At 38.4% G+C, this 26,471-nt stretch overlaps 1 protein-coding gene across 9 annotated transcripts in view; it reads left to right on the top strand.

Moving 5' to 3' along the window:
* Positions 1-26,471, top strand: part of LOC131147850 (uncharacterized) — a 57,200-nt gene that overhangs the window by 20,275 nt on the left and 10,454 nt on the right. For 7 of the 9 annotated variants that reach the window (XR_009134952.1, XR_009134950.1, XR_009134951.1 and 4 more), the window contains exons 3-6: positions 6,911-7,006; positions 7,093-7,176; positions 15,506-15,740; positions 15,841-16,001. Coding sequence is in view for 4 of the 9 variants with exons in the window: in XM_058097467.1 (XP_057953450.1) it covers positions 6,911-7,006; positions 7,093-7,176; positions 15,506-15,740; positions 15,841-16,001 (576 nt within the window). In the remaining 5 variants the exon portion in view is untranslated. Of the gene's footprint in view, positions 1-6,910; positions 7,007-7,092; positions 7,177-15,505; positions 15,741-15,840; positions 16,027-26,471 lie in introns of all 9 variants that reach the window. The other 2 variants (XM_058097468.1, XM_058097469.1) reach the window with 2 other exon arrangements.

The raw sequence follows: 26,471 nt of genomic DNA, 5'->3' as shown, positions 1-26,471 counted from the left end.
TCGGTCAACCAAAGGTTCACCCTGAGGTCTTTCTATGGTTCGGTTTGAGCTTGCAAATTAAATCATGTTTGTGATGTGTGTGCTTATTACAAACCGAAGAACCCTAATTACTATTACAGACAATTTTACTGAAAATTATTACAATTAAGAGTTATGAAATTGTCTTCAAGCCTTTCTTGCTTTTGTGCACATCTTGATCTTATCATTCTTGATTCCTGCACAAAAACTCAAACGCTCATTAGATACAATGAGTATTTGTCATAATCAAAACCGGGCGTGACCAATAAGGTCAACAAATATAGTTAGGCAAGTCATGGTGGAATCCATTGGCATTAAACAGTGTAACAATTAGATATTTAAACACTGAATTCTAACAGAGTTGAAGGTATTTGCATCTTAATGTCTACACACACCCAGAAATACTCAAGCACATATGTTTGGCTAATAATATTAATATCCTTCTTATATAGATGTACGAAGGCTTCTTTTGATTGACAAAGTATTTACATCAGCTTGAATGCAGTTGTTACGTGAAGGGTTGCTTTGAAATCCATTACTGAACTAAAAATAAAATGCACAAGCCTCTCTGGCAATTACCTGGATAATTGTTTAGAAGGTTAAAATCAATACCAAATATATTATTTGATCTCACTAATTCTGATAGCTCTTGTTTTTTTTTTTTTTTTGATGATTAATGTTGTATTGCTTAAAATATCCAAGGGGGAGACACCTATAGACATCAGAGAAATACATCAATAAGGAACCAAAAAAAAGTGTCTATAAACTAGACAAAGGATTCAGGCTGTCACAAAAAGGGCCCCTCACACAAAAAATGTAAGATGGTGAACCATATATTCTTTGGTTTCTCCAAAGACTCAATACCATCAAAGCTCTAAAGTTTTGCTCTCTCCAGATCAGACAGAATAAAGCACTATGAGGTTCTGAGCCACCACCCATTTGATGCCCTAAGCTACATAGATCAAGCTACACAAGTCCTTTACCTGCTGACTGTGTAAAAGTAGATGGTTTACTTCCTCTGCTGTCCTCCTTGCACAAAAAACACCTATTTACTGTGCACAGCCCCTTTTTTTCCATCAAATTATCAACAGTTAAGATTTTAACCCAAGCAGCCTTCAAAAGATTAAAAAGCAACTTTTGAGGGCAACTTAGTGGGACTAAGGCTTGGTTTTGTTATTGTCATTGTTGTTTTGAGGGCAACTTTTCCAGATTGCTTTCAAAGGAAAATTGTCAGTATTGATATCCTCTACCTCCTATTCGTAGATAATAATATTTTATTGTAAAGCTTTGTGACCTCAAGATATCCCATCTGAGACTGTCAGCCCCCTTCCCCTTGCCCTTTTGCTCCACTGTGTGGAATCTAGCCATGCTATTTCAAAGAGATTGCATTAACAGCTGAATCTGTGGAAAAGGGAATATGGGTTTGGAAGGGTATTTCTGTGAATAGAGAATGGGAAAAAAGCCTTGTCCTTGATCCCTCTCACCATCTTTTGATGCAGAGAAAGAAATGCTAGGGCTCATGAAGGAACTTCTACTTCTCCCACGATCCTCAAGGATACATGGCCCTCTAGGCTTTTTTCCTGGTTTACTGGGCTGTACATGTTGGAAACTCATTTCAATTTCGAACCTCTTGGATATACAGCCACACTGTTGATTGTTCTCTTTTTATTTTTTCTCTTCTCTCCTGCTTGTAAATGTGTGGCACCCTCTTGGAGCCCTTTTCTTGAATTCTTTTTTTGCTGATCTATTAAAGAAAAAAATCATTGCGCTTTTAAATCTCAAGTCTACCTGATATCATCCCTTTCTGTATACAGCCAGATACTGTGTTGTTGTGATTTAATGCTAGCTTAAAATCCCTGGAAATTGTTCCTTCAAGGCTGTCATTTTTCTCAACAATGTTCATGGATTTTAAAGCTTGCATTAAATCAGATCCGGACGGTAAGTTTCTTGCTGCATACAGAAGGGGATGATCTATGATGCACTTGAGATTTAGAAGGTAATTACTTCAAAAGTAATTCTTGAGAAAAAAAATCCATGAGTATTTATTGAATTTTTAATGTGAATGTGTTGCACCAACCACCATGTCAAATTGCCCGTCTAATTACATTTACCCAACCTGCATACCTACTTTTCCCAAATCTTTACCCTGATTGGCCCTTGCAATTGTTCCTTCCATGCTGTCTCATGGCAGGAGGATTGATCTTCCCATGCATCCTGTGTGGGTGCACAGACCTCCATTATTTCCTTTAGATGTAATTCTTGTCAAAAATTCAGCTTCCCTGTTCTACTATTCTTTAGCCCATCTATTAATAACCTCCTTCAGTCCTACCAAACCCAATGCCACTCTTCAGCACCCTCCCCCCTTCCACACTCTACTGAATGTCCGCTCCGAGTTGATCTGTTTTATATTAAACACAACAGTCGGATCTCCCATAATCTCCCTGATCTTTTCCAGGCTATCTCTGTTCTGTATCACCAACTTCCCCCTGCTATACTGATTGTCTTTTTCCTGCTCCCATCTAAATGTTTGATGCCCCCATATTCTGGCATCCTTCCTATCACACTTGTCCATCTTAGTTTCCTGCAGGCACACCAGATCAGGTTGCCACAGCCTCTAGAAAGTTCTTAAAACAGCCTTTTTCCTTCTATCATTTAATCCCTTACAGTCCATGTTGCTGTTTTGAGATTAATCTTCTAATGAGTCTGAAAAATCACTTACCTCTCTCACACTGTTCACCCTTTCATAAGCCCTCCTGTCATAATTACTGGAGGTCTGTAGACTTCTTGTCTCATTCCCCTTGTCTCCTTCTGCCTTTTTTATTTCCCTCTTCCTCTTCTTTTCGATGCTAGCAAAGAGTCTGAAGGCCTCCTTTGTCACATGTCTCTCTCTAGTACAATAAATTTCAGTGGGCTGCCATCACAAACACACTCATCACCTATCTCTGTTATTTCTCCTTTCAACACCTTCAGGAATCCTTCTGGGATTAGCTGCATCTGGCCACAGCTATTACTCCCTAATCTGAGCTTTTCTCTGAAGGAGTGTCTTATTTGCCATTGAGATGCGTCCTTCTCCCTTTGATCTGGATCTTAATAAGGACCAATCCCCAGCTTCGAGCATGACCAATCATTATTGCTCTATCTGAAGGGAATGGGCGGGCAGAGGTGTGCAAAGTGACTGCCCTTTCCTCTCTGTTCTCTCATATTTCTTAAAAGGTAGCCATAATGATAAGCAGACTGAGTCCCCATCTTCCAGTTTGTGCATAATAACCTGCACCCCAATATCACTGTCCGGTCATGCTTGTTCCTTGGAGAAAGTTTCTTGTTGCACATCAGCCCAATCTTTTGAAATTTATACTTTTTTACCTCCGTTCGGCCATACTTTTTCTCCATAATCATCTCTACCTTGGCATAACTCTCTGGAATTCATATTCAAAATTTTAATTTGGCTTGTGACATAGTCGCCGACCCCAGCCATGCTGGGATATTGTACCCCCACCATCTCACCTTCACTTCCATCAGGATCGGTCTCCTGTCAAGCTTAATCTTCATGTGAACACATCGAAGCTCCAGTTGGTATCTGGTAGATCTGCAAAGCCCCCAAATAAATCACTGAGTACTCTGAATAATTTTTTCTCCCTCTGAGGAATAGGAAACCCCAAAGATGAATCCGTATCTCATTTGGTCTGATTCCTCTGAGACTCTTGAGTGCCAGCCATCAGATGCCACCAATTAATTAATATGTCAGCCCTTTCAATCCGCCATCACCTTTGAAGCATTTTCTTAGCATTTCTTTCCTCCAAACATGAGTAGAAGCAACAATCTGTTCATATTGTATACTCTGACCCCTAGTTCTATCTTCCTTCCCATCTTTGCCTATTGCTCTTGTGAGGAATAATTCCATCACCTGTAAAGCTATGATAGCTATCCACCACTGCTAACCCCATTTCCTGCAGATCCTGCCTTGCAGTCTCCACCTCAACTGAAATGTTCCTTTCATCTTTGGAGCATTTCCAAATGGTTATTTCAGGGCTTCATCACTTCATCCCAGCAATGACATATCTGTAGGGAGCCACAAAAATTCTTTGAGAAATTTTTTCCCAAGAGGTCTCTCTCTTTCCTGCTCAAGTAGTCCATAAAAGCATCACTTTTTATTTGAAAGTACATGTAGGGAGAAAGATGGCTTCTTTTGTTGAAGATTCTTCTTTTTGGCAACTTATGCGGATAATTTTCATGCATACTTCTGCACCCATCTCCCTTAGTCTTTTGATAATTTTGATTGATTTGTTATCCTCTTCCCCCTTGTTATCCGCATCTTGTCATCAATATCAATCCCATTCGCCTGGAGAGAGATATTTGAAGTTTTCTGATGCCCTTTGCTCAATTCTTTATGAGGATGTTGATATTGATGGGATGTTTCTATGTAATTTTTAATGGGGATGATATCCATGTGAACAAATTAAAGAAATTCTTTTTGAGACAATCATGAGATTAGAAAAGAGTGGCTAGCCTACTATTGAATAGTTAACATTATGATTGATGTAGAACCAAGCGCCTGCTGTTGCACCAAAAAACCATAGCTGAAAGTAGGAGTGCTACTCAAATCTCTTACGGTACAACAACTGAAGCACCATGTTTCGACTCTGATTTGAGCAGGGTCTCTGTCGCATGGGCTGGTTGCTGCCACATCTTAGCCAACAATCTCCCATGTGCAGCTGCCCATTGGCGTTGATAATTGAAGTTATAACCATGGCTCTCTCACCATTTGGATTGATACGACTTGCCGCTGCACCAAAAGCCATAGCAGATATTGAGAGTGCTACTTGAATTCCTATAGCAAGTCTTTGTGCCACATTGCAACTGTGACTTGACCCATACCCACATCCTCTGCATTGTAGGCTGATTGTTGTGACATCTTGGCCAACAGTTGTGATGGATGAAAATATGAGCTTATATAAAGATGTGTCACAAGTGTCAGGAGTATCATTATTGAATGGTAGGAAGTTAAAACCTTGGATGTGTTCAACTCAAACTATTGATATGGCAGGTGGATAATCGGGGATGCTTTATGGGGTGTAGCTGCAGATGGAGTATGAGCATTGTGGAACCTTGCCCTTGGGCCCACGCAAGAAAAATAATTTAAATAATTTTGGTTAAATGGAAAGTTTTAGGTTTTAGAAAAATTCTTCATTTTAAAAGTAGCTTTTCTCTTCTCTTCTGTTTTTTTGAGAGAAGGGGGGGGGGGGGGGGTGGATTTTTGGACAAAAAATGATTTTGGATCCTTTCCAAACTTTCTTAGGTGTGAGAAAGCCATTATTCCTAAATCATATTAGTCAAAAGGTAGGACAATGGGAGCCTTGGGTCATGAGTTTGGGCCACCTCCTCTAATTTAATTTTTGATGGTAGGAACATGCTGTCAAGTATGGTCTTCATCATAAAGGTTGGACCTCAAAAGATCCAAAGGAAGCTTACGGTAAAGGTGTTTGGAGATATACCAGAAAAGGATGGGAGAAATTCTTCTCACTCATCTACTTCTATGTGGGGATTGGAGAGGGTGTGTTCTTCTGGCATGATATCTGGTGTAGCAAATCCCAGCTCAGCTCCTCTTTCCCTTCCATATTTGGACTAGCTTGTGACAAAATTGCCCTCATTAGCCAACATGTGGAGTTCATCCGTCAGGGAATTGTTTGGGATATACATATGAACAGGAATGGTTTCAATTTGGTGCTTGTTACTCTGACAGATTTTTCTGCAGTCTCTGTAAGATTCAGTGTCAAGCTGATTTTGATGATCCCAAATGGGTTTTGAGCAAGGATGGAACTTCATGGTTAGCTCTTTTTACAAACATCCTAGCTCCCTGGCTGAGAGTAGCACAAACTTCCCTCGGAAACTTATTTGGAAAATGGAAGCCCCTACTAAGGTTGCTTTTACTCTTGGAAATATCCTTACTGTACACAATCTTCACAAAAAAAGGTTTCTCTCTTGTCAATATATGTTTTTTATGCCTGGAGCAGGAGGAATTAGTTGATCACGTCCTTTTCATTGCTGTTCTTGAACCTTCTTCAGTGTTTTTTTTTTATTGTCAAAGCTCTCTCTCTCTCTCTAACTCTTAGTACCTTCACTCTTCTTGAATCCTTGGTGTCCAAATGGGCTCAACAGAGTCCCATTTATAGGCAAAGGGGAGCCCAACTTTCCTTTGAGGTTTGAGATGGCTGATAAAAGTCAAAAAATACCATCAAAATTGATCAAGAGGTTTGGGTTGTACATTGACTGAAAAAGAAATAGCATTTGTTGTTGGCTCCCCACTAACTCTTGCTTTTTTTGGGACTTTTTCTTCTCCTACTTGTTTTGTGCTTTGCCATCAATAAAGCCAAATATCCACATTTAATGCTATTGTCTTGGCCCTCCAAATAACCCCCAAAAATCTCATTTAATCACTAGCATGCCATGCTCGCACTTGGGGGGTCCCAATTTCTAGAATTCACATTCTAACCCTCTACTAAAGGTGAATTTCTTTTTCTTAATTGAAATGGCCGCTCAATTATGTTCACTGCTATTAACTGTAGCTAGATTGGTAATGTTCTGGAACTTCTACTCATGACTAATTGACCAAAATTCCTACTGCTTGGCTTCCAACTCTCCTTTAATCACCTAATGAAATGTGAATAACCCATCTCTTTCTCTCTTTGAAATAAGGGGTGCATCTGGTTCTGTTGGTCCTTTAAACAATAGTCTTCTCCATATTGCTACATTTTTGCAGTCAACCATTTTGTGCAACTACTGAACTTAATCACTTGCTGCCATTGCTATTCACTTGATAGTGATTTGGCCAAATTACATGCATGAATGTTCAAATGATTTATGGCCAAATATTAATAAATTGTAATGAATATAGGTCTTGAACTTGGTCACTGATGCACTTACGCACAATAGTGCTGAAGTACGTGTTGCTGCTTGCATCTGCTTAAAAAGTGTCTCGCGGTCAGTTAAGGTTAGTAATCATGCGTGACAAATATTATGATTTTTAAGTTCTCAATTTTAACCTGTAGGAAGTTTTGCTAACATAATTTCATTCAGAATTTAAGTGCAGGTCATTTTATGACTGAAACGATTGTCATGCCCTTGGTTCAGCTTTTACATGACCCTTCAACTTCTGTGCAGGTATGCTAATCACATTTTATGGCTATTTAGATTTGTTAGCTCTTTAAAATAAAGATTTTGAGGAGTGAAAGCTACTATATTTCCTTATGGCATGTTAACATTATTAAGTTTGCTATGGATATTTTCATGCATTTATGAATTGAAGAGCTTCAAGCAATTGAATGTAGCTGTTTTTTCAGCATGTATATGTTTGCCCGAGTTTATAATTTGGTCAGACAGCTATGATCAGTTAAAGAACTGCTGAAGAGAGTGCCAGAAATCCTTTTATTCTCCAGAATTTTTTTTTTGGGTACTTAATGCTATATAACATGTGATGAACTGTGGGATTTACCACAAATTTAGTATGGTGGAAGAAATAAGTAGTCTAAACCATGAAGACAAAGTTTTGGGTACTTAATGCTATGCATGCATGTAAATGTGTGCATGAGAGTGCATGTGAGATGTGTGCATGAGAGTGCATGTGAGATATGTGTGTATGCATGCATGTAAATGTATGCATGAGTGTATGTGAGATGTGTGCATGAGAGTGCATGTGAGATATGTGTGCATGCATGCATGCATGTAAATGTGTGCATAAGTGTATGTGAGACGTGTGCATGGGAGTGCATGTGGGATATGTGTGTATGCATGCATGTGAGTGTGTGTGACATGTCTGTATGTAACTATGTATGCATGTAAGTGTTAATGTGTACATGAATGTGAGTGTGCGCATGCATGTATATGACTATATATGTACATATCTGTGTGTAATTATATATATATATGTGTGTGTGTGTAGTATATAGTATATGTGTGTACATATACATAATATATGTGTAGTAATATTATTATATACATGTATATATGTGTGTGTCAATGTGTGTGTGTGTGTCAATGTGTGTATTTATGTAGTAGATATTAATATATTTGTGTGTGAGTGTATATATATGTTTGTGTAAATATATATATATATATACACACACACACACACACACACATATATTTTGTGTGTATAAATATATATATGTGTAGTATGTATTATTACATATATATCTATATATATATATATATGTGTGTGTGTGTGTGTGTGTGTATAAAAGGGCAGCCCGGTGCACAAAGCTCCCGTATATGCGGGTATATTGTTGTTTGTGGTTTGACTCTTATACTTTGGATTTCATAAACCAAGAAGGAAGAAAAACATAAAGGGGCAACACAGCAGGGACTCGTCGATGAGTGCCCTATGCTCGTCGACGAGATACTGAGAGCATAAAATGGGCTCGTTGACGAATGCCCCATTCTCATCGACGAGTGTCATTCTCTGAATCGTCGACGAGTGCGCCTGGGCTACGAGCAGTTTTTTGAATTTTGAATTTGAACATTGGGGTGGTTGGGTAATCGGAGGGAAACCTCTGAGTGACTGTTATATATGTCATTTTGGGCATGTATTGAGTGTGTGTGATCATTTGGGAAGTGTATTGTCTACTTTGAGATTTCCTTAGTGAAATTCTTGTGCCATTGCTTTCGTGGATGTAGGCTTTGCCGAACCATGGAGATCTTGTTGTTGTTCATGTTGTTTATCCTTTTCTGGTTTTGTTTTTCATTTATTTGTTGTATTTATTCCGCTGTACTTCGTATTTATCCCATCCATATCACAACAAATTGGTATCAAAGTGATTGTTGTTATGACATCGAGATCATCTTCTGCAAGATTTGACATCGTCAAATTTGATGGAATCGGGATCTTTGATTTATGGCAGAGGAGAGTGAAAGACATTCTTGTACAACAAGGAATGAGAAATGCATTACTTGATGTTCAACTAGATGGAATGGATGAGGCAAAATGGAGTGATTTGCAAGCAAAGGCTGCTTCAACAATACGCTTGTGTTTGGCCGACGAAGTACTCTATTGGGTGATGGAGGAGGATTCTCCAGCGGCTATATGGCGAAAGTTAGAGAGCTGGTACATGTCCAAATCTCTCAATAATAAACTTTTTCTTAAGCAATGTTTGTATTGACTTAAGATGGTTGAAGGATCAAACTTAGATCAACATATTAATGCTTTCAATCAAATTATTAGTGATTTGATGAGAGTTGATGTTAAGTTTGATGAGGATGACAAAGCTTTGATGTTGTTAAACTCTTTGCCCTCGACTCATACCTATGAAAATCTTGTGACTACTTGTACGTGGGGAAAAGAAATTCTTGATCTTGAAGAGGTAACAAGTGCTTTGCTAAATTTTCATCAAAGATTGAAAATATGTGATGAAGGAGAAGGACTTGAGGTAAAGGGTAATAACAAGCGAGGCAAAGGAAAATTCAAACATGGATCAAGTTAGAAATCCCGAAATCAATCCAAGAAGAAGAAAGAAATCCGGTGTTATAAATGCGTTAAAAAGGGGCATGTGAGACCGGAGTGTCCGGATTGGAAGAAGGGAAATTCTAAGAAACATGAGGGTACTTCAAAATCTGTGAATGTTGTTCAAAAAGGAGGTTCCGCGTGTAGTGATGGTGATGTTCTATCAGTTTCGGCGGGGTTGAATAATCTAACGGACTTTTGGATACTTGACTTGGCATGTTCTTATCACATGACTCCGAACAAGAGTGGTTAAGCACTTACAAGTTAGTGAATTCTAGATCAGTTCTTATGGGTAATGATGCTTCTTGCAAAATTATTTATATAAGAAATGTAAAGATAAAAATGTTTGATGGTGATGTAAGAACGTTGTGTAATGTAAGACATATACCAGAGTTGAGGAAGAGTTTGATATCACTCGGAACTTTGAATTGTAATGACTTTAATTACAAGTTCAAAGGTGGAGTTCTGACAGTATGGAAAGGTAATCTGACTGTAATGAAAGGGCAGAAACTGGATGGAAATATCTACATATTGCAGGGAACTACTGTTGTAGGTGGAGCTATAGCCATAGATGTTGAATTAGATGAGACCGTCTTGTGGCATATGCACCTTGGGCATATGGGGGAACACAGCATGAAAGAACTACACAAGAGGAAATTGTTGAAGGGCTTGAAGTCATGTCAGTTGGAATTATGCAGGATTTGTGTTCTTGGAAAACAGAATAGGACAAGGTTCAGATCAACTATACACAAGACAAAAGGTATTCTTGATTATGCGCATTTAGATGTTTGGGGTCCGGTTAGAGTTGCATCAAAGGGCAGACGTGTATTATGTGAGTTTCATTGATGATTACTCACAGAAGGTCTGAGCTTACTTCATGCGTCACAAATTAGATACGTTTGCCAATTTTAAGATTTGGAAGGTTGAAGTGGAAAACTTAACAGCAAGGAGAAACAAATACTTAAAGTCGGATAATGGGATCGAGTACGTTGATTCTCGGTTTATGGAGTTTTGTGTGGAGTAGGGTATCAAGAGACATTTTATAGTTCGCCGGACACCTCAGCAAAATGGTGTGACAGAATGGATGAACTAGACTCTTTCTGAAAGGGCTTGGTGTCTCAGGCTTAATGTAGGGCTACCAAAGAACTTCTGGGTTGAGGTAGTGAGTATGACTTGTTTTTTGATAAACCGATCACCAAGGGCGTCACTAGAGGGTAGAGTGACAGAAGAGGTTTGAACGGGAAATACAGTAGACTACTCCAGATTGAAGGTATTTGGGTGTCCAGCCTATGTTCATGTATCTAGTGAGGAGAGGTCTAAGGTTGACCCAAAATCTCGTCGTTGCATCTTTTTGTGATATCCAAAGGGTGTCAAGGGGTACAAGCTATGGGACCTAGTGGCAAACAAAGTGGTGATCAGTAGGGATGTAGTCTTTGATGAGAAGGCTATGGTGAAGCGTATTCAAGAGTGTGATGAACAGAAACAGGAGCCAGAAAGCTGGGGCAGTGATGAACATGTTGTGCAGGTGGAGTTGGAAGCTCAGGGCAACGGTAATGATCATGGTCCTATAGTTGCAGAGGAAACCAGCAAGTCGACGATATTCCTATACGGAGATCTAGACGTACTATCAGACCTCCACCAAGGTATGGATTTGAAGAGTTAGTATATGCTTTCCTTACTAGTTGCAACGATCCAACTACATTTCAAGAGGCAGTGCACGGCTAGGAGAAAGATCGGTGGATGGTTGCGATGATTAAGGAGATGAAATCATTACATAAGAACCAAACTTGGGATTTGGTGGAGCTTCCAGATGGGAAGAGACTGATAGGTTGCAAATGGGTATACAGGAAGAAGAAAGCAATTTCAGAAAAGAAAAGAGAGAAATTCAAGGCACGGTTGGTAGCAAAAGGATACTCACAGAAGAAGGGAATAAATTATGATGAGATCTTTTCTCCAGTGGTCCGACATACTTCTATCAGAATTGTGTTGGGGTTGGTAGCCCATTATGATCTTCATTTGGAACAAATGGACGTGAAGACGACGTTTCTTCACGGTGACTTGGAGGAACAAATCTACATGGTACAATCAGAGGGATTCATTGAATCGGGAAAAGGAAATTTAGTTTGCAGGTTGAAGAAATCTCTTTATGGGATGAAACAATCTCCAAGGCAATGGTATAAACGGTTTGATTCTTACATGATCAAGATTGGCTACAAGAGGTGTGAGTATGATTGCTGCGTATATGTGAACAAGCTTGAGAATGGTTCTATTATTTTCTTGTTATTGTACGTAGATGATATTTTGATAGCTGCAAAAGATTTAACTGAGATGAATCAGTTAAAGGACCTGTTGTATAAGGAATTTGACATGAAGGATCTTGGCTCGGCCAAGAAAATACTTGGGATGGAGATTCGCTGTGACAGAACTGCAGGGAGATTATGGCTATCTCAGGGCGGTTATGTACAGAAGGTGTTGGAGAGGTTTAGCATGGCTGATGCAAGACTGGTATCTACACCTTTAGCGAATCATTTTAAATTGTCTACTGCAGGTTGCCCAAGTACGGATGAGGAAATCCGGGACATGTCAAAGGTCCCCTACGCTAGTGTTGTGGGGAGTTTAATGTATGCCATGGTGTGTACGAGGCTAGATTTGGCTCATGTGGTGAGTGTGCTAAGTAAGTTTCTCTTTAATCCAGGAAGACAGCATTGGGAAGCCGTCGAATGGATACTTAGATACGTATGAGGTACATCGGGATAGGACATCATGTTTGGCAAACAATAGGGTTGTGCTTCAGTTATGGGGTTTGTAGATGCTGATTATGTTGGAGATATGGATGACAGAAGGTCTATAACGAGATATGTGTTTACCCTTGTAGGAGGACCGGTGTGTTAGAGATCTATGGTACAGTCTTTGGTAGCATTATCCACGACTGAGGCGAAATATATGGCAGTTGCCGAAGTTGCAAAGGAAGGATTATGACTTACTGGTTTAGTCAGAGAGCTGGGATTACAGCAAGATGAAGTGGTGCTGCATTGTGATAGTTAGAGTGCCATTTACTTGACGAAGAATCAGATATACCATGCTAGAACCAAGCACATTGATGTGAGGTTCCACAGGGTTCGGGAATTGATTGCTTCGGGTGAGCTTGTGTTGGAGAAAGTTCACACGTCCGAAAATGCAGCGGATATTCTAACAAAATCAGTTACTTCTGAGAAGTTCAAGTGTTGCTTGGACTTACTCTATGTCTACAATTGATAAAAGGGAGACAAACCCAACCAAGCGTTTCGAGTTCAAGGTGGAGCAGTTAGACATGTTTTTCAGGGTTCTCCTAAGGGGCGTATAATCGCCAAGGTGGAGATTGTTGTTTGTGGTGTGACTCTTATACTTTGGATTTCATAAATAAAGAAGAAAGAAAAACATAAAGGGGCAACACAGTAGGGACTCGTCGACGAGTGCCTTGTGCTCGTCGACGAGTAGATCCCGAGAGTAGAAAAATTTCAGAGTTGTGGAGATACCGAGAGCAGAAAATGGGCTTGTCGACGAATGCCTTGTTCTTGTCGACGAGTGTCCTTCTCTGAATCGTCGACGAATCCCTGTACTCGTCGACGAGTGTGCCTGGGCTGCGAGCAGTTTTTTGAATTTTGAATTTGAATGTTGGGGTGGTTGGGCAATCGGAGGGAAACCTCCGAGAGATTGTTATATATGTCATTCTTGGCATGTATTGAGTGTGTGTGATCATTTGAGAAGTGTATTGTGTACTTTGAGATTTCCTTAGTGAAATTCTTGTGCCATTGCTTCTGTGTATGTAGGCTTTGCTAAACCATATTAGTCTTGTTGTTGTTCTTGTTGTTTATCATTTTCTGGTTGTGTTTTTCATTTATTTGTTGTATTTATTCTGCTGTGCTTCGCATTTATCCCATCCATATCACAACATATATATATATATATATATATATAGATATATGTGCATATTTATAGGTATTAATGTATATGTTTTTATTTGCGAGTGTGTAGCATGATTAATATATATATATATATATATATATATATATACATATGCATATACATATATTATTTTATATGTATGTGTGATCTAAGTATAATATATGTAGTATATATACAATAATGTGTATGTGTGTATATATTCACGAATGTTAGTATGAATGAGTATATGTGCGTTTGTGTATGTGCGTGTGTTTTAATGTGTTTATGTGTGCGTATTTCATTTTATTTAAAATTTCAAAAAAGTTTTGAAAAATGTTGAAAGTAAAAAGAAAATTAGAAAAATGTTAAAAAATATAAAAAATAAAAGTTTTACCACATGATTCCCACAGTCTATCTATTTAAAATAAAAAATAAAAAAAATTTGTGTTCTTGTAGTATTTCGTGATTTTTAATAAGGCCGATGATGGAGCCCCAGATTTTTCAAAACTCTTGCATCTACCCATATTGCACTTTCAAACCCCTTTTTACAAATACCAGTAATACAAGCTCGGTCTCTTTTTCTTAAAACTTTGATTTTCAGTCTGATAAAGCAAGTCTGACATTTTACAAATCAAAATTTTCTTTTCATCAATCACCATCACATTCATAATCATATTTCATAAAAAACTTAGGGTTCTGAGGCTAACCCTCTTTTTCAAGCAATACTCTGGGCTTCTTGAAGCCATGTTGGAGTGCTTGGACATCAATTTTATCAATGAATGGCCAAAAGGGGTATTTTCTCTCTTATTTTCTTTTTCTTTCTATTTGAAGGCAGCACATACATAATAGCAGTAACCGTTTTGTGAACGGGCGTCGTTAGGGGTGCTGAGAGGTTGATAATCACTGAGAGGTTGATAATCACTGAGATGATTGGTTGATCACCTTCCCTATGCACAAGTGTACTCCCAAACTATAAATCTGGTTTTTTGCAGACCTTTGGCAGGTTTTTTTTTTTAAATAAATATTTTCCCTATGTTTTTTTTTTTTTTTTTTAAAAAAGGTGGCGACTCTGTTTTCAAATGCTTTAACCCCCTTCCCTAAAACTCCCTTTCTTTCTTGTTTGGGGGCTGCCAATCTCTCTTTGTCGGCACCCTCGGACAGAATCTGGCATCGACACACACTGACCCAAAATCAATACTCTGAAGAAAAACCTAAGCGAATCCACCGTTTCATGGAACTTGTTAAACAGTACAATGCCTCATCTGTAACATTTTTCTAATTTTAACAATTGAATGGACATGTGGATTTTTTTGACATTTAAAGAACTTGTTGGCAGATCATCCTGTGTCAGCAGTGCATGCATAATTTTGAAATTTCTGTACCTTCTTAATTATCTAATTTAAATCTTCCGCCAATTATATTATGTTTATTGTTCTGAATCAGCAATCACATGGCAATGCAAAATACATGAGGTATAGAAAATGCAAATTGTGTGTAATTGATGCTGTGTGGTGCTGTTTCTATGGAATATATTTCTTTTAATAAAAATTTAAACCCATTAAACAAATCTTTATCAAACCCTCAGGATTTTTCATTGTTGAAACTTTGAAGATCAGAAGGGGAGTTGGATCCTCCCTATTTTTTCTCACTTGTTGTTCTTGACATATCACTGTAGATTAGAGTTGGATCCATACTGATTTCAGGTAAGTGTTATGCATCCAGGTCAATCTACTGCAATAAATGGTGATTTCATCCCAAAGACAAATGAGGAGAATGAAAAATAAAGAGAGATCCTTTTTCACATGAAATATTGGACTTTTCTCATTAAAGCTAGAAGTGCTTGAAGGCCTGCCAATTATGCTTGATTCAGTTCCTGTTTTTCACCAAACAGTAATAAAAAAATTATATGCATTGATGAGAATAATGAGACTACAATTAATGCATTGAAAATAATTTCCCAATTATCGGTTTAGCAAACACACTTGAATGGATATCATCCTATAAAAGCTCCCAAATTTTGTCAAAGTTTGCAGATTGTAACAAATCTTCCCTCAATCCTTTATGTTCTAGGTTGCAGCTCTTGGTGCCATTAGCAACATAGTGGTTGATTTTACGCCGCACAAGTCAACTTTTGTACAATGTGGAGGTGTTAAACAGCTTGCTCTTTTATCAGAATCAATGGATTTTACTATAAGGTCAAGTGCTATATGGGCTTTGAGGAACTTGGTATTCCTTGCTGGCAAACGGTGTAAAGAAGGGATTTTTTTGGAGCTTAAAGTATCCTCATTGGCAAGCCTTATATGTGGTAAACCTCAATGTTCATGTAAATATCATGCTTGAAATAAAATTCGTTTTTAGTATGTGCTTTTGAACTTGAAGTGTTTCTTGTTGCATTGGCACTGTAGACCCTGAGCCCTCGGTCCAAGAACAAGCTTTGGCTTTTGTTCGCAATCTTGTTGATGGATGCATTGACTCTGTCGAGTATGTGTTTGCTGAAGATGGTATTATCTTACATGCTGTTGGGAGGCAATTACAGAGTGCTGAGAAGGCTGAAGTTGGGATTCAGGTTAGAAATATTTCTTAGTGGAAAGGTATGGAAGCCACTTTTGGTATTGTTATTTATTTTATAATATGAAGTAACAAATTGGAGTGCAATATTGATTAATGTGATTTTCCATAAAAGAAAAAAGATATTTCATGGAAGAAAAAAGAATGTACAAAATGGAGAAGAAGAAAACCTCATAAAATGCAAAGGAGTACAAAAAATATAAAACTACAATCAAAATAACAAGGCCTGCCAATCTTGCTGCCGATCTGAGAAGCACATCCCTTTACCCCTTTAAAACAACCAGCTGCAAAAGACCAAAGCAAAGTGTTGGACACATATTGGGTGCATATCAATGTTTGACACATGTTGAATACTGATTTAGTCTCTTTAGGACTGTGGTTGTTTCCTACAATTAAAGACTTGATCTTAGAGGGGGCTCTAGCTTCACAAATAGTACAATGAAGTGCAAAGGACATGTCAGAACAAATCAAATGCTCTAAGAATGATTTACAATAATAAACCCCTGAAGAATCTAAAACCCAGGATCGAATGTCCCCCAACTGGAAGGATGACAGGCCTCTAATAACAACAAAAAAAAGGACTCTTCTGCTACCCTATCATCAAAAGACCTACGAAAATGGAAATCCCAAGAGATACTTTGCCCACTCGAAGTCAAAAAAGAAGAAATGACAGCATTATGCACCAAGGAGAGATGACACAAATGAGAAAAAGAAATGAATAGTGCAGAATCACCCAACCAAGTGCAACAACAACAAGAAGAAGAAGCCTTGAGGGCCACTAGGTGGGGTCGGCTACGTAAATCCTTTTCCACGAATTCACCCGACCAAGAGTGTTTTCCTCTATTAAATCACCCAACCAAGTATCTTCCCAAACCAAGTGTGAGAACCATTACCCACAACAAATATTTGGTATAAGGGGATGAAGAGAGAACAGATCTACAAAATACACTTCCAAGGATTCGCAAAAGAACATTGTATTGTTGAGGAGGCTGGCTGCAGCAAGTGTTATTTGCTGGACCTATGTCCCTAAGGCTTATTTCTTGGAACGTTAGGGCCCTCAATGATAAAGCTAAAAGATTTGTTGTGAAGTGCCTTTTTGAATAGAATGGAAAGGGGGCGTGATCTGCTTTCAGGAATCTAAGTTGGATACTCTTGACAAGAATCCCATCACTGGTATTTGGGAATAAAGCAGTAGCAGCTGGATTTATGTTAGAAACTTAGGGCTGATGGCATTGCTGGAGGGCTCCTGGTTATATGGAAGGAAGATGCAGTTGAACTAGTTGAGCACACAACTGGAGCGTGTCCTCCCTCATCGGCAAGTTGGATGAGAGTTTATGCTGGCTTTTTACTGATTTGTACAGGTAAGGTTAAGGATCAGCCAGACACTAAGTTTTGATTGAGCCCTATGAAGTTAGAACAAAATGGGATCCTCCTTATTTTGATTGTCTGTGAGGAAAACTTTCCCAAGGTGACCCATGGCTTCTCCTAGGCCCACATTTGACAACTTTTTATTTTTCTGGACTCTGAGGCAATAAAGTGGGGACCATCTCATTTTTTGCTTTGAAACCATGTGGTTCAAACAAGAAGGTTTCAAGAAACTTGTCAAGGAGTGGTCAACTCTCGACTTTGAAGGCTTTGTAGGATTTGTGCTTACTTCCAAGTTAAAATAGAGTAAAAGAAAACTCAAATGATGGAATAAGAACACCTTTGGAGATATCCATGCAAAGAAAGAAGCCCCTTTGAGGGAAAATTTAGGATCTTGATGGTGAAGCAAGGCCTCAATACAACACCAACAACAAACCAAACATTAAGTTCCACTAGGTGAGATCAACAACATGAATCCTTTTCTGCCAATTTATACAATCATGGGCAATTTCCTCCGGCAAGTTTAGGGCTATTAAATCCTTACTATCTCATTCCAAGTTTTCTTAGGTCTACCCTTACCCCTTCTACTGTGCCTCACAATAACTAGCTCAACATTCAATGTAACACTCTTTGGTTTATGTTGCAGATGCCCAAACTATCTGATTCATCCTTTTCTTATCTTATCTTTTATAGGAGCTACATTTAACATTTTGCGAATAAGTTCTTTCTATAGTTTATCTTCTAATGTTATACCACTTACCCACCTTAGTGTTCTCATCTCAGCAACTTTTACTTTTTGGATATGTTGTTTCTTAGTTGCCCAACATTCTGACGCATATAACATAGTTGGTCTTATAGCTGTCCTATAGAACTTCCCTTTTAATTTTAAGGGTATTCTACAAGCACAAAGCACACTCGAAGCACTTTTCTATTTTACCTGCCCTGCTTTGACTCTATGCATTACATCTTGCAAGGCCTCAATGACGAAGATAAAAGCAAGAAAAATCTTATTGTGAAAAGAATTATTGGAGATCATAAATGTGGAAAAAGGAGACAAAAGTCTTAGCCTTATGGCTTAAAGTGGGGGGCCACAAAATTAAATTCTTCCATTGCACACCCAATGCTTATAGGAGGTACAATACCTTGAACAAAATTGTAATTAATGGAAAAGCTTTAGATGAAAGTGAGGACATCAAAGAATGTTGCAAATTCTATGAAACCCTTTACTGGAAGCCTTCTGCTTGGAGACCACATAATGAGGGGATAAATTTCAGCAGAATCTGCACCTTGGCAGTTGGTGGTTGGAACATCTTTTAAGTAAGGAAGAAATTCTTTGTGCCTTGAAACTTGTTATTGGTGATAAAGCCCAAGGCTTTGATGGCTTCACTGTGGCTTTTTTCCAAACGGCTGGATGTTCTTAAAGCTGGTGTTATCTTTGATGAGTTCCATTGTACATGCAGATTTGTGGACAACATGAACTCTTATCTTTGTTGCTTTGATCTAGAAGAAGGTGGGGGCTGTTAACATCAAAGATTTTCACTGGGTTAGTTTGATGGGCAGCATCTAGTAGCCACAAGATGTTTTCCAAGTTTCTTGCTAAGACTGATGTTAGGATTCCTAAATCAATTGGGATTTCTGATTAATGTGTTAGGGTTCCCAAATCAATTGGGATTTCTATTTAATGTTCTGATTCTAGATTAATTGGGATTCTATTTAATGTCGGGATTTTTATTTAATGTGTTAGGATTCCCAAATGAATTTGGATAGAGTTCACTAAGGACTTGGATTAGGATATTTTACATTCCTAATTGAAATTGGGTTCCCTACTCTATATATATGTAAATCCACATGGCCGTTTTTGTTCAAGCAATAACATAATTCATAGCCTTTGGCTAATTTGGAGGTAGATCCCCTCAAAGTGATCAACCATATTTTCTCTTTCTATTTTCCATCCTTTCGATTTTCTTAATTTCTCATTGGTAAAACCCTAAGGTATTTTCATTTGGTACTAGAGCTGGCATTCTTGTGGATGCCGCTAACCCACTGACAAAAGCAAGATCTTGAAATTCTTGATCTTCACTCATAAGCAATGACCTTAGAAATATTAGTAGAGTCCCAAATGGAAGCTAGGCTAAGGGTTGAAGTTGGCAATATATTTAAGCCTTAATTTGAAGAGATCCAAGCATCTCTCTCTTACTACTCATCACATCTTCCTTTAAAGAGAGAAAAGATGATGCCTCTACGTCAGTTAATCATAAGGAACATCCGTACGTGCGCGAAGGAGGTTACTAAGGAAAGCGTGATCATGGTTCTTCTCATATGAAGGTGGAATTTCCTCAGTGGGATAGTGATGACCCTACTGCTTTGGTTTCTAGTTTTGAAAAATAGTTTTGCTTTCACTGTACTCTAGAAACATCTAAAGTTGAGATTGCTGCTATTACTTTGGATGGCGATATGACTAGTTGGAAGCTCGTTATGGAATGCCTTCATGGGCAGAATTTGTTTCTGGATTACTTGCTTGATTTGGGTCCACTAGATATGAGAATATTGATGGAGAGCTTGCCAAAATATGCCAAACTAGCATTGTCTTGGAGTACTAGACACGATTTGAGTAACTATCAAACAGGTTTAAAGATTGAAACATAATCCAACTTGTCAATACTTTTATTGAAGATCTCCTACCTAATGTTTGGTGTGAGGTCAAAGTGTGTCGGCCATAGACTATGACCGTTGCAATTTCCTTTTCACGGTTAGAAGAAAAGAATTTGGGAGAAGAACAATGCCACTCCATCAAGACCGTTAGCAAGTAGAATGTCAGCAACACTATCACAGCACTTGCTCCTCGCAATCCTTTTGCCAAATGATTAACTCAGAAGGAACTTAGAGAGCAAATGACAAATGGTTTGTGTTGGCATTGTGATGAGTAGTGGCATAAAGGGCACAGTTGCAGCAAGGGATGACTCTTGATGATTGAACCAATGAAGGTGCTAGAAGAGGTTGAAAATGATTGCACTAATTCAAATAAGGAGGGTGTGGTATTTGATGATAATGATGAATCTATCACTTGCTCAGTTCATGCATGAACTGGGTATGCTAATCCCTAAACCATGAAAGTTAATGGCTTCCTAAAATGCCAACTTGTTACTTTTTAAATGATATGCGTAGTGTTAAGGGTTGACAATGTGATATGGGTTAAATGGGGAGGAGAGATGGCGTCACCTATATTGCCAGGGATTTTTATACTGGATGTCGAATTACTTGGATGATGACTTGTATGGTTGTCTTATTGATTGAATAAAACAAATAGTTCCACTTATCATTGAGTATGAATGTCGCTTGCCTTCATGATTCATTATTGTGGGAACTAGGGGTGAGCATAATTTGGTGAAAACCAAATTAATCGGCCGAAATTGGCCGGTTCGGTTCGGGTAAAAATCCCGGTTCGGTCGGTTTGGTTATAATTCTACAAAATTTCGGTTAATCGGTTTCGGTTCGGTTAAGGGTAAAAAAAATTTCAGTTAACCGATTAACCGAATTACTAATTAATTAGATTTTAAATATAATTTATGAATATAAATTTTGCTTATGCAAGTGCATTAAGGAGTTTAATTAACCTATTTGGATTCTTTGTTCTATGGTAAAATATTATTTTCATTAATAATATTAATAAATAAGGTATTTAATTAAGTTGGATTTGGTTTTAAAAAAAATTTATAATTGTATTATATTTCTAGCAATTAATTTTAAATGATTTCGGTTAAAATCGGTTAACCGAATTACCCGAATGGGCAATTCGGTCGGGGTCGGTTCGGTATCCTTCGTCAATTCGTTCGGTTCGGTTAATGGTATTATTAACTGAATTTTTCGGTTAATTCGGTTAATTACTCGAATTTAACCGAACCGACCGTTTGCTCACCCCTAGTGGGAACTAATATTTCATGATTATGAATGGCTTTTGAAACCTCTCTGGTGCTCATGACTGCAGGTTTGAGCGTGTAGTTGTTGGTTGACTCTATTGAGGGAGTGCCTTAATGAGTGCCGCACCGACCCTTAATTGAATTTAACTTGGGGGTCCATGAAAGTTGGTATCAGAGCATAGTGTGCGTGAATACCTTGAGTTGTAAAATGAGAATTTAAAATTTTGTAAAAATAGAACAATGTTGAAGTATGTGAGGCAAGGATGACAAAAGAGAAAGGCGTGCCTATTGAGTTGAGGCCGCCAGAGAGAAAACACTAAGGGTAAAACCTCTATAGTGTATCTAATTTTGAAAATAGAATTGTGGAATTGGAGTAATTCACGACATGTATACAAATCCCTGTTATGGAGTAGTTGAAAGCCTTAAGAATAGGCTGAAATGCATTGAGGGCATGATGCCATCTTTTCCATCTTATGGGGGAAAAAGATCAATAGAGCTTGAGGTATTCGAGAGGAGTACTAAGTAGTTGGAAGCCTTGAGAATAGGCTGAAACATATTGAGGGCATGATGCCATCCCTTATCCTAAGGGGGAGAGCCAATAGACCTTGAGGCCACCCTACAAGAAACAAACCAATAGAGCTTGAGGTCTGCCAGAGAGTATTGAGTTGTTGGAAGCCTTGAATAGGCTAAAACACATTGAGGGCGTGATGCCATCCATAATCCCAAAGGGTAGAGCCAATAGAACTTGAGGCCTCCCTATGGGAGTTAATTAAGATCATTGCTTATTTTTGTGCGTGCAGAGAATGTAAAAGACTCCATGACAATTTGATGGGTAAGTGGGTAGAGGACTTCTAGTAGGACTACAGAGAGAGGGTAATGGTTCATGCCAAGCACCTAGGAAAGTAGGCAGGATGTCATGCCAAGTGCTAAAGGGTAGGTAGGGTGAACGCTGCACGCTCTGGTAAGTCAACATGGTAGAGAGAGGGTAATGGTTCATGCCAAGCACCCAGGATAGTAGGCAAGGTGCCACGGCAAGTGCTAAAGGGTAGGCAAGGTGAATGCTACACGCTCTGGCCAGTTAATCTCGAGAAGGACCTGAAAGCCTTTGATGACTTGAACGATGGTATGATGAGAGATTCAATTTATTTCAATATCCAAAAGACAACCAACTAGAGTACCTTTTTAGCTCTTTACCAGTCAGTAGTTGTAGTTACCTCACACAGTGGATGAGTCGTATCCCTTTTCAGCTCTTTACAAGTCAGTAGTCGTAGTTCCCTCACACAGTGGATGAGTCGTATCCCTTTTCAACTCTTTACCAGTCAGTAGTCATAGTTACCTCACATAGTGGATGAGTTGTATATAGTAGAGACTAAATATGTAGAGTATAGCCTTGTAGACAAGTAGTCAATGACGAAGGTCGCCAACAACAATAATGGGAAGACTTCTTACAGCACATCGACGAGGCCGTCGATAGAGTGAGTGGGGGAGTGTTAGCGGTTGACAGTGTGATCTGGGTTAAATGGGGAGGAGAGATGGCGTCACCTATATTTGGCAGGGATTTTTATACTAGATGTCGAATTACTTGGATGATGACTTTTATGGTTGTCTTATTGATTGGATAAAACAAATAGTTCCACTTATCATTGAGTATGAATGTCTCTTGCCTTCATGATTCATTATTGTGGGAACTAATATTTCATGATTATGAATGGCTTTCGAAACCTCTCTGGTGCTCATGATTGCAGGTTCGAGCGTGTAGTTGTTGGCTGACTCTATCGAGGGAGTGCCTCAATGAGTGCTGCGAAGCCCCTTAATTGAGTTTAACTTGGGGGTCCGTGACACGTAGCACTAATAATTTCATAGGAAATGAAAATTGCTAAACGACAAGTCTATCTTGTGGAGCAGTGTGAAAAGTTTGATTTGAAGGTTGTAGATGGAAGGACCTTGACATGTCAGAGCAAGTGTCCAGAGGTTAAACTTACTTTTAAGAATTATGGGTTGTATGTTGATTTCTTTTTGCTGCCACTAGAAGACCATGAAGTGGTTTTAGGTCTTGAATGGAAAAGCACTTTAGGTGATATAGCTTGGAATTTTTCTAAACTATTTATGAAGTTTGCCATGAATGGCCATAGAGCGACTCTTAAAGGCAAATGTTGTGGTAATGTCACTACAATTTTCAACCATCGTTTGGAGAAGCTTATTAAAAAGGAGCGACATAGCTACTTGGTACAACTTTGACCATTAGATGAGTTACGACATCAATCTGGCTAGTATGAAGTGCTAGAATCTCTTATTTCAGAATTTTTTGACCTATTTGTGGAGCCACAGGAATTTCCGCCTCAGCGAACAAATGATCACTGCATTCCTTATATTAATGTCTGTTCTTATTGATACTCTTATTTTCAGAAAGCAAAAATATAAAAGATAGTAAAAGAAATGTTAGATGCCTACATAATTCAACAAAGTTTTGGTTCATATTCTTCTCCCGTCTTATTGGTGAAGAAGAAGGATGGCTTTTGGCGAATCTGTGTTGATTATTAAGCATTGAACAAGAACACGGTGAAGGATAAATATCCTATCCCTATTGTGGATGAATTGTTAGATGAGTTGGGAGGTGCCCAATAGTTCATTAGACTCGACTTGAGATCAGGCTCTCGCCAGATTCTAGTACATGGGGATGACGTTCAGAAGACTGCATTTGGAACTCACGATGATCATTACTAGTTCTTTATTATGCCTTTTGGGTTAAATAATGTGCCTTCTACCTTCTGAAGTCTCATGAATGACATTTTCCGACCTTACCTACTTCAGTTTGTTGTCATATTTTTTGATGATATCCTGATATATAGCTCATCTCTTGAAGATCATTTATGTCATTTGCGAACTATACTCACCACTATTCTTGAGCATCATTTGTTTATCAAGAAATCTAAATGCAGCTTTACTCGACCGCATGTGAATACCTTGGGCATATTGTTTCCCAAGAAGGTGTTTCAGTTGACTCTTCTAAAATACAAGCGATGACAGACCAGCCTATTCCACAAATAATCAAAATATTGTGAGGATTTTTTGGGTTGGCTGGTTACTACCGCAAGTTTGTCAAGGATTAAGGAAAGATTAGCTCTCCATTGACCGCTCCATTGACCTCTTGACTGAAAAAGGATGCATTCAAACAGAGTGAGGAAGGTGACCAAGCCTTTGTCAAGCTTAAGCACGCAATGTCCACCACTTCAGTTATTGCCTTGCTAGATTTCAACAAAGAGTTCAACATCAAGTTTGATACATCAAGAGTTGACATTGGTGCAATTTTAATGTAATGCAGACACCCTATTGCTTTTACCAATAACACCCTTTCTCCATCCCACATCAGCTTGTTTGTTTATGACAAATACATGCTAGTCATTGTGCATATAGTTATAAGGTGGACACCGTATTTAATTAGATGGTATTTCCAAACCCGAATTGATCACAAGAGCCTAAAGTATTTTTTGGAGCAATGAATCTCTTCTATGGAACAGCAGAAGTGGTTCACTAAAATTGTTGGGCTATGACTATGATATTATTTACAAGAAATGGGCTGAGAATGTGGTAGCAGATGCACTTTCATGACTTCCTGAACAAGTTGAACTTTTAGCTATTTTTGTTCGTGCATGTACTATGAACAAAGAATGGTGGCAAAATCCAAAGACTGGAGGTATTATCCAAAAGCTAGAAGAATGGCCAACTTTAGTCCCACCTTACTTTTTGGACTCTTTTAACTTACTGTATAAGGGGAGGATTTTATTAGTGCCTAATTTAGCCCACAAGAAAACCATACTGTAAGAACTACACGCATCACCGGTTGCAGGTCACTATAGTTTTCTTAGAACCTACAAGAGGATTTTGTAGGAATTTTACTGGAAGGGAATGGAGGGTGAAATAAAAAAATTTGTGGTAGAATGTGATGATTGTTAACAATAGAAAGGGGAATTGTGGTGAGTCCAAGCCTTCTACAACCTCTTCTTATTTGAAAAGAAGCTTGGACTGATAACTCTATGGATTCATTAAGGGACTACCATCTTCTCATGGTAAATCTACTATTTTGTTGTTGTGGACCGCCTCACAAAATATGCTCATTTTTGTGTTATAACTCACCCTTATACTACTGCAAGTGTTGCTTGTACTATTGTTGAGAGCATTGTCAAGTTGCATGGAATTCCTCTCAATCTATTGTCAGTGATTTTGACGAAGTCTTTACCTACAACTTTTAAAAGGAGTTTATCCGTTTGTAAGAAACACAAATATGAGCACTGCATATCATCCACAATCAGATGGTCAAACTCAAGTTATTAATAGTTGCTTGTAGACTTATATTTGTTGCTTTGCTAGCAACAAATCGAAGGATTGGGTATGATGGCTTCCATGGGCCGAATGGTGGTACAAAACCACTTATAATCCTCCATCAAGTTGACTCCATTCAAGGTTTTTTATGGTCAAGCTCCTTTTGTTCTTTTTAGGTATTCAGCTGGATCATCCAGAATTGATCAAGTTGATAAGGAGTTACATTATCGTGGCAAAGTGCTTCAGCTCCTCAATGAAAATCTTGTTGCAGCTGAAGCTCATATAAAACAAGAAGTTGATAAGCACCATAGTGAAAGGGAATTCTTAGTGATTGGGTATTTCTCAGGCTATAGCCTTATAGACAGATATCTGTGATTATTTTTTTTTCAATGAAGTTATCTTCTCGGTTTTATGGGCCTTATATGGTCTTGGAATGTATAGGTCTTGTTATTTATCATCTTGAATTACCAATAGGTTCTAAGGTACATCTAGTTTTTCATGTCTCGTCTCAGGGGAGCAAGTTACTATGCAAGGCCACTTGTTTGATACTGCACCTACTGGTGAAGTTCTAGTGTAGCCACAAGCAATAGATTGCTGAATGGTCAAAAGTAGAAGTTGAGACATCATATAAGTTTTAGTTCACTAGTCTCACTTACCAGCTGAAGATGTAACTTGGGAAACTTATCAATCCTTGGAGGAGAGATTCCCAGAGTTTATTTTTGCTCAGCCTTGAGGACAAGGCTGATTTGAAGGAGGTGGGAATGTTAAGATTCCTAAATCAATTGGGATTTCTAATTAATGTGTTAGGATTCCCAAATCAATTGGGATTTCTATTTAATGTTATAATTCCAAATCAATTAGGATTT

Source organism: Malania oleifera, chromosome 2 (genome assembly GCF_029873635.1).
Source record: "Malania oleifera isolate guangnan ecotype guangnan chromosome 2, ASM2987363v1, whole genome shotgun sequence".
NCBI classification, from domain to species: Eukaryota; Viridiplantae; Streptophyta; class Magnoliopsida; order Santalales; family Ximeniaceae; genus Malania; species Malania oleifera.
This window is presented reverse-complemented; position numbering and strand designations above follow the sequence as displayed.